The sequence below is a fragment of the Colobus angolensis genome, unplaced genomic scaffold, assembly GCF_000951035.1.
Source record: "Colobus angolensis palliatus isolate OR3802 unplaced genomic scaffold, Cang.pa_1.0 Scaffold273, whole genome shotgun sequence".
NCBI lineage: Eukaryota > Metazoa > Chordata > Mammalia > Primates > Cercopithecidae > Colobus > Colobus angolensis.
Window position 1 is genome coordinate 1,875,088 of NW_012115966.1, and position 15,059 is coordinate 1,890,146.

Below are 15,059 nucleotides of genomic sequence, written 5' to 3' on the forward strand. Positions count from 1 at the left end.
CGGCCGGTGAGGCGCCGCCGGGGGAGGCCGCGACGGAGCTCCCGGACTGGCCATGGGCTGAGACACGTCCTCGCCGAGCAGGTGCAGTGACCGGAGGTCCCGGGGGGAGCCCGCCCCTACAGGCCTGCGGACCCTCAACGCGACCGGACGCGTCCTACCCATCCCGGTGCCCTGTTGACCTTCCCTCAGCTCCTCCCAAAAGGCACGCCGACCCCACCTCCAAACCCTGCCCGTGCCATCCCTGTGACTCCCAGCAGTCCCTTCCATCCTGTACATACCTGCAGCCTGCACCCCTGTAACCCCAACCCAGTAGGCCCTCGGGCCACCTCCTCTTGGGCCGATATTTACATCCCACTGCCTGCACAGTGCCTGGAAACTACCCAGCATCTCTTTCTCTCCTAGTCCACAGAGGGTGGAGATAAGGGTGGGAGGGGAGGTGGGAGAGGGTGTCCTTTCCTCTGGAGTCCTTGGTGACCACAAACCCATCCTCTTTCTCTCAAGTGACCCTTTTGTACCCCACCAGAACATGCCCGGGTGACCTCCTCCCAGATCTTCCCTGTGGCCTTCCTCGCCTACTCCAGTGACACTATGCACCCGCACCGTGACCCGAGAGGCCTCTGGCTCCTGCTGCCGTCCTTGTCCCTGCTGCTTTTTGAGGTGGCCAGAGCTGGCCGAGCTGTAGTTAGCTGTCCTGCCGCCTGCTTGTGCGCCAGCAACATCCTCAGCTGCTCCAAGCAGCAGCTGCCCAATGTGCCCCATTCCTTGCCCAGTTACACAGCACTGCTGGACCTCAGCCACAACAACCTGAGCCGCCTGCGGGCCGAGTGGACCCCCACGCGCCTGACTCAACTGCACTCCCTGCTGCTGAGCCACAACCACCTGAACTTCATCTCCTCTGAGGCCTTTTCCCCGGTACCCAACCTGCGCTACCTGGACCTCTCCTCCAACCAGCTGCGTACACTGGATGAGTTCCTGTTCAGTGACCTGCAAGTACTGGAGGTGCTGCTGCTCTACAATAACCACATCATGGCGGTGGACCGGTGCGCCTTCGACGACATGGCCCAGCTGCAGAAACTCTACTTGAGCCAGAACCAGATCTCTCGCTTCCCTCTGGAACTGGTCAAGGAAGGAGCCAAGCTACCCAAACTAACGCTCCTGGATCTCTCTTCTAACAAGCTGAAGAACTTGCCACTGCCTGACCTGCAGAAGCTGCCGGCCTGGATCAAGAATGGGCTGTATCTACATAACAACCCCCTGAACTGCGACTGTGAGCTCTACCAGCTTTTTTCACACTGGCAGTATCGGCAGCTGAGCTCCGTGATGGACTTTCAAGAGGATCTGTACTGCATGAACTCCAAGAAGCTGCACAATGTCTTCAACCTGAGTTTCCTCAACTGTGGCGAGTACAAGGAGCGTGCCTGGGAGGCCCACCTGGGTGACACCTTGATCATCAAGTGTGACACCAAGCAGCAAGGGATGACCAAGGTGTGGGTGACACCAAGTAATGAACGGGTGCTAGATGAGGTGACCAATGGCACGGTGAGTGTGTCTAAGGATGGCAGTCTTCTTTTCCAGCAGGTGCAGGTCGAGGACGGTGGTGTGTATACCTGCTATGCCATGGGAGAGACTTTCAATGAGACACTGTCTGTGGAATTGAAAGTGCACAATTTCACCTTGCACGGACACCATGACACCCTCAACACAGCCTATACCACCCTAGTGGGCTGTATCCTTAGTGTGGTCCTGGTCCTCATATACCTATACCTCACCCCTTGCCGCTGCTGGTGCCGGGGTGTAGAGAAGCCTTCCAGCCATCAAGGAGACAGCCTCAGCTCTTCCATGCTTAGTACCACACCCAACCATGATCCTATGGCTGGTGGGGACAAAGATGATGGTTTTGACCGGCGGGTGGCTTTCCTGGAACCTGCTGGACCTGGGCAGGGTCAAAACGGCAAGCTCAAGCCAGGCAACACCCTGCCAGTGCCTGAGGCCACAGGCAAGGGCCAACGGAGGATGTCGGATCCAGAATCAGTCAGCTCGGTCTTCTCTGATACGCCCATTGTGGTGTGAGCAGGATGGGTTGGTGGGGAGATTCTGCCCCAGGAGAGGTAATGCACCCCTGAAGGATATGAGGGGATGGAAGAGAGGGCTGGCTGCCCAAGGGAATGGGTTCCTCCTGACCACAAGGGAATTGGTCCCAGGTACAACAGAGAGCAAGACCCCAAACAGGGTGTGGCTGCCACAATTTTCAAATGGGGGTATATTAATCCTCAGGCAAATGCTACACCCGTACCCAAAGCCCTGCCAATTCTCAGTGTGGTAGAGGAAGAGAAGCATATCTGAGTTGGATGGGATTGAGGAAGGAGTGAGGGGAAGAGCAGATTCCCTAAACTTTCATGAGGTCATCCCTAGCTCCTTAAGAGAAAAACATTTAGAAAAAAAATTTTTTTCTATCTCTGCCCACCCACACCTGTGATGTTGTGTGTGTTGGGGGAGCTTCCACAGGAGCCACACTGGGGAAAAGCTGTAGTATTTTCTTTGTTTAGGAAGTCAAACTTCACAGCTGGGGAAATTGAAAACCTTTGGAAAACAAGTCAGGAAAAGGCTGAGACCTCAATCGGTAACACTTCCCCAAAGCTGTTTGTAAGACTTTCCATTAAAGCCTTCCTCTTTCCTGATGAGCCCTGGGTGGATGGATCTTTGCAGGAGCCTGGCCTGCTGCCTGTTAGTTATGACAGCAATGTGGGATGTGGTATCTGTGCCTCGTCCTGGGACCAGTAGCACAGAGGGGTACAGCATGAACTGAGGGGTCCATGTCACAGCATAGGTGCCGGCACGAAACTTGTAGATGGGGGGTGAACTCCAGATAGGCTAATTCCCTGGTTGGTGAAACCCTTGGTTAGTATTTGATTCCCAGCATCCGTGTGTCAGGCCAGAGTGGGGGCTGCTGAAGGTAGAGCTTTTATGGATGCCTGCCACAGACATGGTACATGGGCCCACTTCACACTAGAAGGATGAAGGTAAATCAGCCTCTAGATTATGTAGCATCCAGCTGGACCTACCTGATTCTCAATGTATGCCATCTCTTCATCCAGTCTCCTTATCAAGCTCAGGTGGGATTCTGAATTTTCCCTAATATGCTGCTGTGTAAGGGGAGGAGTCCAGGAAAGCCTGGCCCCAGCTGGCTAAGAGTAGGCTTGGCGATAGAGGAAATCCAGTATATATCTCCTCTATGTGGACAAGGTTGTCTTGCTCCTCTCAGAGATATCACCTCTGCTGCAAAGTCAAAGCATGGGGTTTTGACATCGGAAGGGCTGGAATTGGGTGGTCTGTACCCCAGAATGGCAATTTGGAGTGCAGCTTAGAGTTCTGCCCTCTCCACAGGTTCCAGGCAATCCTGAAGCAGAGAAAATCAGTAGTACTAAACTTTCAGAAGGGGAGTTCTGCCACCCCATTCCTCCATCGAGAGGTCTTTGCAGTTGTGATTGTCAGGCCAGAGGAACTTAAGAAGAATGAGCTCAACATTCCATTCCATCCAAGGTTGCAGAATACTTTGAGTATGGAGATGACTGATCCCTTTAACTTTTCCCTTTGACTATACTGCATGCCCTGGGAGTGGCTGCTCTGAGCTTTGGCGGGGGATGAGCAGGGCGAAGGTGAAAACGTTCTCTGATGTTGGTTTTTCTTAGTGTCTCTTCTCTCCCACGTTTCCAGTCCATTGGAAGTTCTCCAGATCCTCTAGATTTCTGACTTCTTTTTATGTTCTAAGAGGTGTCATTTACCTGTGGGTGAAGGGCTTGGAGGGCCTATTAAGCTTCCCATTAAGATTGGGGAAGGGGACTCAACATCTTCCCCTTGTCTGGGTCCTGGGAACTCAAGACTGCTGTCCATCCTTTATTAGTAACCTAGTTTTGCTGAGAGAGAGGTGCAGCATTTCCCTCAAGTACCTGCATGCTCATAGGTATGCATGCTCATAGGTATGCATGCACACCAGCACCTTGACTTCCACCAGGACAGTGAATCTGTAGTCCCCATGAATGCCACTCACAGAATGGTCTCTACCAACGTGCACAAATTCATGCACACAATTGTATTCCCCTTTAGAAGAGACAGTGGCCATGCCAGGCTCTTCAAATATGCACTCCTGTATTTTAGTTTCTGAACTCCCTGAAGCTTCACCCACATTTCCATGGCACTGAATCACTTTTCTGCCCAGGCTGGCGTTAGAAGAACCATGGGTTGAAGACCTTGGAAGAAGAGGTGGTGAGGAGCTACCTGGTTCTTCTCAGGAAGAACTCCTGAGTCTCAGGAGACTCCTCAGAAACCTCCCTTAAAGACTATATATATGAGCAATATATGAGAAATTAAGATAGAACTAGGTCATTGAAGGACTCAGAAGGAAACCGGCCAGGGGCTAAGCAGCTGTGAGCTGCTCTTCCTGTTAACTGTCCTCAGGAGAGAAAAGTTGTCTTGATTTACTCCAGAGACTCCTGAGAATTTTGTTACTGGAGCTATAGGAACCAGGACTCCCTCCTCAGACTCATCAGGAAATCTGTGAAAATCTCATCTCCATGCTGCAGTCTCCCCACTTGACACCATCTAGGGCTCTGAAGATCTTTAAAGTGAGCGTTAAATGAAGCAGGCCTTCTGGGGCATCGTGATGGAGCTCCTGAGGACTAGGAGGGCCGTTTTCTTCATAATTCCTACCCAGTTTAGGAAATGAGAAAAGGCCCTGTGGCTCTTGTCTCCTGACTATATCCACTAGTTGGGCCTTGAGTTTGAGACACCTGGTAGATGTACCTGGCTGCCCTACCAAGAGATTTGATTAGCGTCTTCCCGTGGTTTCAGGTGATAGAACCCAAAGGTAGCTTTTTAATTGGAGAACTGAGTAATCACCATATGTAAGCTCACTAGAACCCTGTGTTGAAAACTGCCAGGTGTGGGTATAAGAAAAGGCCAAGAGATCACCACCTCCTCTCACCCTACCCCGCACCCATAAACCAGACATGTCTCCCAGGAAGCAGGTGTCCCTGGAGACAGAGTATGACAGGGCTCTACAATCTGTCTGTGTAATTATTTGTGATTTTTTTTTTTTCTGTATTTATGGGGCCCAAGGAAGGGGCCAGAAGGTACACCCCAGCTGGGGAGAGCAAAGCAGATGGATCCAGTTTTCTGTGTGTTCTTACCTCTGTACTTCCTCGTAGCTCTGCTGACAAAGCAAGCAGGCCTCCCGTGTCCAAGACCCCATTCCTCCCACTTGTGTACACCTAGGCTGGCAAATCTTGGAGCCTCTGGGCTCTGAAAACTAGACAATGATCATTAAACCTGGCTTGAGTCTCTGTTCTGGCACAATCTGACTGGTTTATTTTTTCAGCCTGTGGGTGGGGTTCACTGTACCTCAGAAGGGTGTGGCCTATCTAGGAAGAAAATCTTTAAGTGCTATTGTACGGACATGGGTGAAATACACATCTAGGCATTAAGATGGACCAGGGGTCAGCAAACATTTTCTCTAACGAGCCAGATAGTAAATATTTTAGGCTCTGCAGACCACACAGTCTCTGTTACAACTCAACTGTGTTGCTATAGCCTGAGTGTAGTCACAGACAGGACAAAAATGAATGACTGTGGCTCTGGTCCAAAAAATATTTGACTTATGGACATTGAAACTTGAATTTCATATAATTTTAACATGCCTTTTGAGTTTTTCCAACCATTAAAAAATACATAAACTATTATTAGCTCACAGGCCACATAAAACCAGGCAATGGGCTGGTTTGACCAACAGACCATAGTTTGCTGACCCCTAAGATAAGATTCTCAAATGTCACTGAAGCTTTAGAGTTTAGAAATCCCATGACTTGATGCTCGCTGAGGCTTGTAGATAATGAAGCCTTCCTGGATCCCTAGGGCAGAGGGTTGCCGCCCTTGCAGAGTTCTCTTAAAAGTCTGGATCAAGCCTACTGACCGTACCATGGAAAAAATGCTTGGATTGGGTTTTAAAAAATGGTGGGGAGCAGCTCACTTTCACAGAATTTTTTTATTATCGGTATTTTCATGTTGTAAATGGTAGCCATCTTAGGCTAAAAGTATATTCACCTAATGGGCAGGTTAATCTTCCTTGACAGGTTTAGTGTGCCCTAGACATTGCGTGGAATGGAAAAATGCAGTCCCTACGTTTTGGTACAGATTCAGCTTACCAGAAGTTGGACTGGATTCTTAACTCTTAACCATGCTGATTCTTTGGCTACTCTCTTGGTGATTCTAGAAGAGGGTTGTCATGGCAGATTCCAAGGGGGGAGAGGAAATGATACAAGGAAAAAAAATTGAAAGAATCCGAATTTGAATACTTACCTAAAGTCTTGACCAAAGGGCAGCCCTCCTCTATTTGGAAAGTTGTTTTTCACTTCAGGAGGAACAACCAAGGTGATGAGGGGTGGAGCTACTGCACAACCAGCCACATCAGACAAGTCAACCTTGGCAGTCAGTGAAATGACAGCTGTTGATGTCAGAGCACTCCCATACTCTGCATTTTCATAGTTTTTCATCTGCAAAGCAGTTTTTCTGTGGCTGACGGTCTGGCCAACAGGATGAAGCTGATAAGGAGAGCAAGTCTGATGAGAACTATTTGGAGTTCTCTCTTCTGTTTTGGCCTGTGCCAAGCCCAACGAAGTCCATGGCTGCATATCTTCAACACCCCCCACCCACCCACCACCCACATCCTCACCACCTCCCCATCACCTCCCCCAAGCCACAAGAAGTTCCTTAGATTCTGGCCAAGATGTGCAATTTTGTCTGCCATGCCTTGCAGCACTTACCCTGGCTACTCTTAGGTAGCATTTGCGGGGAGGGAGGAGGCTAATATGACAGTTTTCTTTGAGAATAGATATGAGTTCAGTGCATTGGTTAGCCTGGCCTCTCTTCCCCACAGTCTTTCAACTCCTTCCCTTTCTGCACTTGCACTTCTTGCACCACTTATCTTGTGTCTCCCAGGAAACCAGTGGGGAAGCTTCACTTTCCCCACCCACATAGCAGAAAAGGCTCAGGCCCCTGCAGTGGGATGGTTGGCTTTTCTGGTCTAGCCACAGTAAGCCTGTGCTGGATGCTTCCTCTCCTGGGGCTTGAGAGAGGAAGGCTAAAGCAGCTGCCAGTCAAGCCCCTTCATCAGGCTTCTTCGCTCTCAGGTGGAAAATGCAAAATAGTGAAGACATCTAGACCTGCCCTGAGGCCTCCAATCTAGTCAGCTTGTTTACTCTCCCTGGTTGGAACCATGGCCTGAGAGAACCAACCTGCAGTGAGCCAGGATGTGGAGCCCTGCGGTGGGACTTCTGGATGCCCTTCGGCACTGGCATACATTAGGTGAAACTGGCATACATTAGGCAGGAGTCACTGACGCCAAGGCAGGTGTGTGTGTCCATGTGTGCACACATACAGGTTGGCGAGTACTGCAGTTGGATTGTACTTTGTGCTGCATTTCTCTCACCTCCCACTGCTCCCTCACTTGGTCATAGTTTGCTTTTGTGGGGCCTGTGCAGAACTGAGCATCCTTAGAAAGCACCATGAGATAACTGGGTATCTGCCTTAAAGATAGGGATGCTAGGGGTCCACTCATGTATATTCAGTGAGACAGAGTTGACTCCTCAGATACCATTGAATAGCCTGAAGTTGTTCCTTTATCTGCTTCCAACAGAGGTTAAAAACTCATCTGGGAAATCCTAACAGCAGGTGGATTATAAACTGAGATTGTTATTCTGTGATGCATCTGGTGACTAGTCAAGTCTCCTGAGTGGGTAGGTAGGGGGAAGGTCCCCTCACTGGAGGTAATTTCTGCCTACATGAAGGGGTTAAGCCCAGCACCATGCTGGAGATGGGCTACTTCAAACCACCCTCCAGGGCAGTTCTTTTCAGCTTGTCTTCTCTGTGCAGTGCTGGTGAGAACTGCTGAGGCTCTGCACACAATGCCTGACTAGTGTTTCATTCCTGGATCCCAGGACAGAAAAAACAATTAAGATAAAAAACGAATATTCAAGCCTCTGCACTGCTGTTGTTCCTGCTTCTTTGCATCCACTCCAGGCAGACTGCTGGCTGCTCTCAGACAAATGGAATGGAAAGTATCCTTCCCCAATTTAAAATTTAAACAGAACTGCTTTCAGTGTGTGTGTGTGCGGGTGTGTGAATGCCAGTAAAACACTTGGAGGAGGAGGGGACTGATCCTACTCCAAGAGCCTGAAATGGGCGAAAGGGAAACCAGGCTGTGGACCCCCAGAAGCCAAGGGTCCCTGCTCTGCATCTCCAATGCCTGAGGCAAGTGTTGCTCATTCTGTGGCTTTGGGAAACAGGGTCTGTGGCGATGCTGTTTGTTCCAGTTGCTCCTCCCTTCCTAGCTTGTCCACCCCACTTTTCCCTCAGAAGGTCAGAATTAGGAGAGATTTAGATAGACTTGGGACCTGCAGCTCCCGACGAAGACCAGCTCCAGGAACTTCAGGCTGGACCTAGGGAGCAACTATATTGACTCTGAGATCTGCAGTCTGCCCTGTGATTTGAGAACACCAGGTAGGCAGCACTTACGGCAAACTTCATTAGTCATGGCCTTGGTGGCATTTCTGGCAGGAGTTGGTAAGAGCTGACCTTGCATCTGGAAGGAAGAAATGTGTCCATGTTTTCTTATGATGGCCAGAACAAGTCTCTGAGACTTAGATCCCCTAAGTGTCATTATCCATAACTGTTTATTGCCTAAGAAGCATAAAGCCCAAAGCCCGGCTCAGTGAAAGAGAAGGACAAGAACATAATAATACCACCTGTTTACATGTATTTAATGCTTTGAATTTTCCAATTCCTATTAACATTCATTCTCTCATCAAATCCTCACAACATCCCTGTGAGGTAGGTCAGGCAATAAGTGGTTTGCCCACAGCCACGCTAGTGATAGGGACGGGGTAAATCCATACTGCAGGTTTCCCAGCCCCCAAGCCGATGCACCTTTCATTTCATGTTACACAGGATCTTTGTGCCAACCAGACACAGGAGCATCAGGAGCACTACCAGAAGCCTCCCTGCTCTCTAAGCTTGCAGAGGGGACCCAGAAATGCTGGGTTGGAGGCATCAAGACCAGGGGTGCCCCCTGGAGGCCAAGACAGGTAAACAGAAGGAAGGGCAGGAGTACTAGAAGTTAGGCTCAGCAGCCACCCCTGCCACCACCATAGGTCTCAGCCTAGCATACACTGTGTTCCCTACATATCTTGACCTTTGTCAGGTGCAAGTCTTATTAGTTCACTGAGAGGACACAGTGCCCACTCCCAGACGACAGTGCAAGGCGTGGCCAGCAGCAAGATTCCTGACATCCTTCCACAGTGCCTCCCCATTCTGTTACACTCTGCAGCCCAGGAAGAGGGGGAAGGTGACGGCTGACTGACTCAGCCTGCAAGTGCTTACAGATCTGAAGCTGAAAGGCTCCAGCACCATTCAGCTAATGATTATTATTAACTCTGAACAGGCTTTGGCACAGCGGCCAGCTGGCTCAGGGAGGATGCCTGAATCTCCCACAGTGAGGTTTTAAAAACAAGACCTGGCTAGGCACGGTGGCTCACGCCTGTAATCTCAGCAGTTTGGAAGGCTGATGTGGGCAGATCATGAGGTCAAGAGATCGAGACCATCCTGGCCAACATAGTGAAACCCCGTCTCTACTAAAAATACAAAAAGTAGCTGGTTGTGGTGGTGTGCACTTGTAGTCCCAGCTACTCGGGAGGCTGAGGCAGGAGAATCGCTTGAACCTGGGAGGCAGAGGTTGCAGTGAGCCAAGATCATGCCACTGCACTCCAGCCTGGCGGCAGAGTGTGACTCCGTCTTAAAAAAAAAAAACCAGACCTACAGCAGCCATGCACAGGGGTGGAAGGGTGGGACGATGAGAAAGAAGGGATGGACCAGTGAGTGCGGAAGGGCAGCCTGCCTTGTGAAAGGGTGGGGAGAGAGGAGGCCCAGAATGGCAAGTGGTAACAGCCTACCACTTAAGAGCCAAGAAGGTGAGGCTGGAGGACTTCCCCAGACACAGAGCTCCTCCCACACCAACCCCAGCCATGATGGGGCTCAGAGGAGGGGTGGTTACAGGAAAGAGCAGGCTTGGGAGGGGTATCTGAACCCAGAAGGGTAATCTCATTTCCATTCAGATTTGGATACAGAAGCCATCTATATTTCTAATGTCCTCAAGGTTGAATCTGAATATAATCAAACTTGGAATATAATCAAATTTGGAATATAATCAAATTTGGAATCAGGACTTAGCTTGATACGAAAATTTGTGCAAATGACACGCAAATGTTTTAAATCTAAGCACCCTGCCCTGGCTTTTTTTTTTTTTTTTTTTTTTAAGGCAAAACAGGCTGACCACTAGCAGCTTTCCTTAGCCAGGGAGCAAGGACAAAAGGGCAACCGTGTGCTTCTCCTCCAAGGCGTTTGCTTCCTTGCTGAGAAGCCAAGTGAATACCCAAGACATGAGAATAAGGGAGGTGCGGGCAACAGAGGATGGTGGAGGAGGGAACACACAAGCAGAAGGCCATGCAGCTGGGAGCCACTGAGATCCCAGCTGGAGGAAGAGTGCCCTGGCACTGAGGTCTAATGGCTGTCCAGCTGCTGCCCCAGGATGTGAGGGCAGGTGGTGATGGAGGGAGAAATGGAAAGAGGGGGGAGGGAAGTCCCTCTGCAATCCAGCCTGCCAGGATGAAGGGCTCCTCCTGGTGACCTATTCCCTATACTGCAGTCGGACCAGGCTAAGCAGGAGACCACCTGTGCCCTCCTCTCTGCTCTGTGCCCCTGCCCTACAGGCCTGCTGGTCAGAAAGGCGACAGCTGGGGCCCCTTCCTCCTGCAGAATATAAATGACTCCCCCTTCCTCCCAGGGCTGGGAATAGACATCAGATGGCACAGCCCACGCAAACTGCCGGCTGTCAGCACGCCTGCCCGCCCGCCCACCAACCCCCGCACCACCTGGGAGGAGGCAGCACCTCAGGCAGGCTCAGGCTTTACGGCACCGCCTGCTTGCTCTCAGAGCAAGCTGGTGAACTTTGCCTGGCCCTCCTACCCTGCGGCAGGTAGAGTGAGCCCCTCAGCGCTGGCTGTGATGAGGAAAAGAGGAGATGCAGTCCCTGGATCAAAATCAGTGCAGGTGAGATTCTCCATGCAGCCCCAGTAACCATTTCTGCCAAGTTCACACCACCCTGGAGAGTTTGAGAGGAGGGAGGACAATGAAAGAGACAGGGACAATACTCTTCTGCAAAGCAGGGGCCTCCTTTAGATGCTTGTCCTGGGAGAGGCAATCTCCCCCAGTAGGGGCACAATGAGGTACACGGAGAGGACACTTCTGCCCTTGCTGTCCCCATTCTTGTACTATTGAATCAAACCAACCTCCTTACTTCTGAGCTACCCTGAGAGGAGGACCTGAATCTTCAAAAGACCCAGGACATCCACAACACTAACATCTAGGAACACCTGCCCCTGCTCCCGGGAACTGGAGCTCCAGCGCCTACACCCCAGGCTTCCCAGAGTTCGCTGTGAGCTATGTCTACCTGCCTCAGCAGCACTTTCCTGGCTCAGCTGTTGTCAGGCCTTGCCATGATCTAGGAAGGTCCCATCTTCTCAACTGAGCCCGACCACAACTAAGCAGTCTAGCATCCAGTCCTCACCACCGAGGGCAGTTGGGGAACTACCTTCAGCTGCAGCAAGGAGGGTGGTGGTCTCTGTAGGGAAGAGAGCCCAGCTCTCATTTGCCAGCTGGCACCAAACTCAGCCCCCTCTTGGACCTAAGAGCTGGCAAGAGATGACAAGTGAGGAAAGCTTAGATAACAAGTGAAGAGGGGGAACCAGAAAAACTGTTTTCTTTGGATCAGAAAAGCCCTGCCTCACTTCCTTGGCCCTTAAGAAAAGCTTCAAAAAGTGCCCAGAAGCTATGTGCTAAGGCAAGAACCTGAGCCCTAAGAAGGGCAAAGCATGAGATGCCCAGGGCTCCTTTGCCCCAAGAAGTGATTTCAGGGAGGGAGCACATGCAGGCCCTGCAGCCCTCAAGCCCAGATCCTGAGGTGGGCTGAAGAAAATCTTAGCTGGGCTAGGCAGCCCAGCCAGGAGCCTTCAGCTTGGTTAAGTCAATGCCCTCCTGCTTCTCCAAAAGCTTTAAAGTGACTTTAGTGCATTTACTGTCTTAGAGTCCAGAAGACTCTCACCTGAGTCCCTTCTCTCCACAGCACCTGACCCCCAGGGACCAAATCAGCACAAATTTCTGAAGGGCCTCAAGGGCAGAGCTGTCCCTCCAGGGGAGTAAAGAGAGAGTAAAGAACTACCCTGAGTCTGCTAAGTGGTCCACATGGTCCACAGCTGGGAGGGTGTTCTGAGACATCGACCTGACAGATGCTGAATATTAGAGAAGCAAGGAACTTAGAGGCTGTTTAGAAACATTTCACAGATGAAGAAATGGAGGTCCTTAGATACGGAACATACCTAAGGTTGTACAACAGAGCCTAAGAGGACCATATCCCATAAATAAGACCCATGGGCTCTCTCCACTACATCACACTGCTTTCTTAAAAGTAACCCAAATATCCACGGATGCCATTCATAACTTACAGGAACCCAATTTTTCATCAGGCACACAAGAAATGACCACCAGGACATCACTATCACCACCCAAAACTCTGTCTCTCATCAAGTAGAGGCTTCAGGATCAGGCTCTCCATCACCTTCCACTCATACCCTGTACATTTTCCCATTCTGACCCACTGAATTATTCCTCAACAATACCAGCTTTGGTTTCTGTAGTCCCTGAACCAGCCAAGAAGTGCAAAAACCTGATCACTTCTGAAATAGATCCCTTATAGATCACCAAATGGACCATGATGTTCAAGGCAAGCGTCCCACCCATTAAGAGTTCGCAGGAACTCACATTTCCATTTTCTTCCTCGGCAAGTAAGATCTGGAGATCTGGTGCATGATCACCAGGGCTGGATAGACGGGCAGCGCCAGGCACAGGTACCAGGCTGCACCTTTGATCTGGGCCTGGAACCATACTGAGTACATGCCCAGAAGCACCGTTACTGTAGCCATCAGGTAGACCACCAGTCCACACGTCAGATGGTAGAGCTTGAGGCGAGCCACCCTCGAGACCCTGGCTGCCCGGGGACAAAGGAGGCAGAGCCCACACAGTGCCTGGACACCAGTGGCCAGCAGTGTCAGGGCTCCCACCCAGCTGTGCCAGGACACCAGATGAGGCAGCTCACTGCGGGTCCTGCTGGAGATGATGAAGCCCAGGCCCAGAGCTGCACAGAGGATGGCTAGGGTCTGCCCTGCCCAGTGGAGCCGGATCCGTGCTTTTCGGGAGCAGAAGAAGAACGGGGAGTGTTCAGGTGAGAAGAGTAGGATGGCTTCAGCCATGCAGAGGCAGAACTGTGAACATAGGAGAGAGCCAGTAAGCCTCATGTCTGGCTTGGAGGCCTGAGAAAAAGGAGGTGCTCTCATACATCCTAACAAAGAGGACAAAGGGTAAGGGTTAAATAAGTTCCACCAGGACCACCAGTCTCACAGCTCAACATTTCTGGGAACAACTGGGAATCAGCACTTGAGTGCATGTCTCCTTGTTCAGGTTGACACCTCCCCATCCCAACCTCTACAATGACTCCCATTTCTTGACCAGTGGAACAGCAAATGTTAAACTTCTTCCTGAACTTTGGGGACGAGTCGGGAAATGACTGGGTAACACCTCTCCCCGCTTCTCCTTTCAGGCCCCAGTGGAGAAAGAAAGATCTTCCATGCCCTCCCACCCTTTTCAACCACCTGACAACTGCCTATGGCCCAGCCCTCCAGGTTTCCCAATCCCATAGGCTGCAGGGAAAAATGAACCCTAGATGTTTCCTCCACCTGTCTTAACCTTAGCAAGGCTGAGCTTTCTGAAAGCTGGGTGCTGTCAGAATGAGGTGAGGCATACCCAAACAAATCAGATAGAAGCCCAAACTCACCGCCAAGGACATGAATACAGGGTGCCAGGAGAAGAGACCTAAGAATCAAAGAGAACAGGCTGAGGGCTTGGTACCATTGTTCCTGCCCCTGTAGCTAGGTGGAACCCAAAGAATCTAGCCACATGAGAAAAGTACCATCCCCAATCCTAATCGGGAACAGGAACTAAGGACAAAGTGGAGCAGCCAAGGGGCCCAGAGTGAGCAACCAAGAGGGCCTCCCTGTCCACACATAACAGTTTGGCCTGGGTTCCCCGTTCAGCACCTCTTAGCTGGCAACCCAGTCCTCTGCCTTTTTTTTTTTTTTTTTTTTTAAGGCAAAACAGGCTGACCACTAGCAGCTTTCCTTAGCCAGGGAGCAAGGACAAAAGGGCAACCGTGTGCTTCTCCTCCAAGGCGTTTGCTTCCTTGCTGAGAAGCCAAGTGAATACCCAAGACATGAGAATAAGGGAGGTGCGGGCAACAGAGGATGGTGGAGGAGGGAACACACAAGCAGAAGGCCATGCAGCTGGGAGCCACTGAGATCCCAGCTGGAGGAAGAGTGCCCTGGCACTGAGGTCTAATGGCTGTCCAGCTGCTGCCCCAGGATGTGAGGGCAGGTGGTGATGGAGGGAGAAATGGAAAGAGGGGGGAGGGAAGTCCCTCTGCAATCCAGCCTGCCAGGATGAAGGGCTCCTCCTGGTGACCTATTCCCTATACTGCAGTCGGACCAGGCTAAGCAGGAGACCACCTGTGCCCTCCTCTCTGCTCTGTGCCCCTGCCCTACAGGCCTGCTGGTCAGAAAGGCGACAGCTGGGGCCCCTTCCTCCTGCAGAATATAAATGACTCCCCCTTCCTCCCAGGGCTGGGAATAGACATCAGATGGCACAGCCCACGCAAACTGCCGGCTGTCAGCACGCCTGCCCGCCCGCCCACCAACCCCCGCACCACCTGGGAGGAGGCAGCACCTCAGGCAGGCTCAGGCTTTACGGCACCGCCTGCTTGCTCTCAGAGCAAGCTGGTGAACTTTGCCTGGCCCTCCTACCCTGCGGCAGGTAGAGTGAGCCCCTCAGCGCTGGCTGTGATGAGGAAA

The 15,059-nt window shown here is 51.3% G+C and overlaps 2 protein-coding genes across 8 annotated transcripts in view; one reads left to right on the forward strand and one right to left on the reverse strand.

Moving 5' to 3' along the window:
- Window positions 1–2,678, forward strand: AMIGO1 (adhesion molecule with Ig-like domain 1). The gene is made up of 2 exons (XM_011948114.1): window positions 1–81; window positions 502–2,678. The coding sequence occupies exon 2, from the start codon at window positions 589–591 to the stop codon at window positions 2,068–2,070; it is 1,482 nt and encodes a 493-aa protein (XP_011803504.1). The 5' UTR covers window positions 1–81; window positions 502–588; the 3' UTR covers window positions 2,071–2,678.
- Window positions 2,679–8,783: 6,105 nt separating this feature from the next.
- Window positions 8,784–15,059, reverse strand: part of LOC105516067 (cytochrome b561 domain-containing protein 1) — a 6,971-nt gene continuing 695 nt past the window's right edge. For 2 of the 7 annotated variants that reach the window (XM_011948116.1, XM_011948121.1), the window contains 2 exons: window positions 13,991–14,028; window positions 8,784–13,421 (listed from right to left, as the gene is read on the reverse strand). In XM_011948116.1, the coding sequence (XP_011803506.1) occupies window positions 12,918–13,421; window positions 13,991–14,028 (542 nt within the window). In that variant the 3' untranslated portion in view covers window positions 8,784–12,917. Of the gene's footprint in view, window positions 13,499–13,990; window positions 14,029–15,059 lie in introns of all 7 variants that reach the window. The other 5 variants (XM_011948118.1, XM_011948115.1, XM_011948122.1 and 2 more) reach the window with 4 other exon arrangements.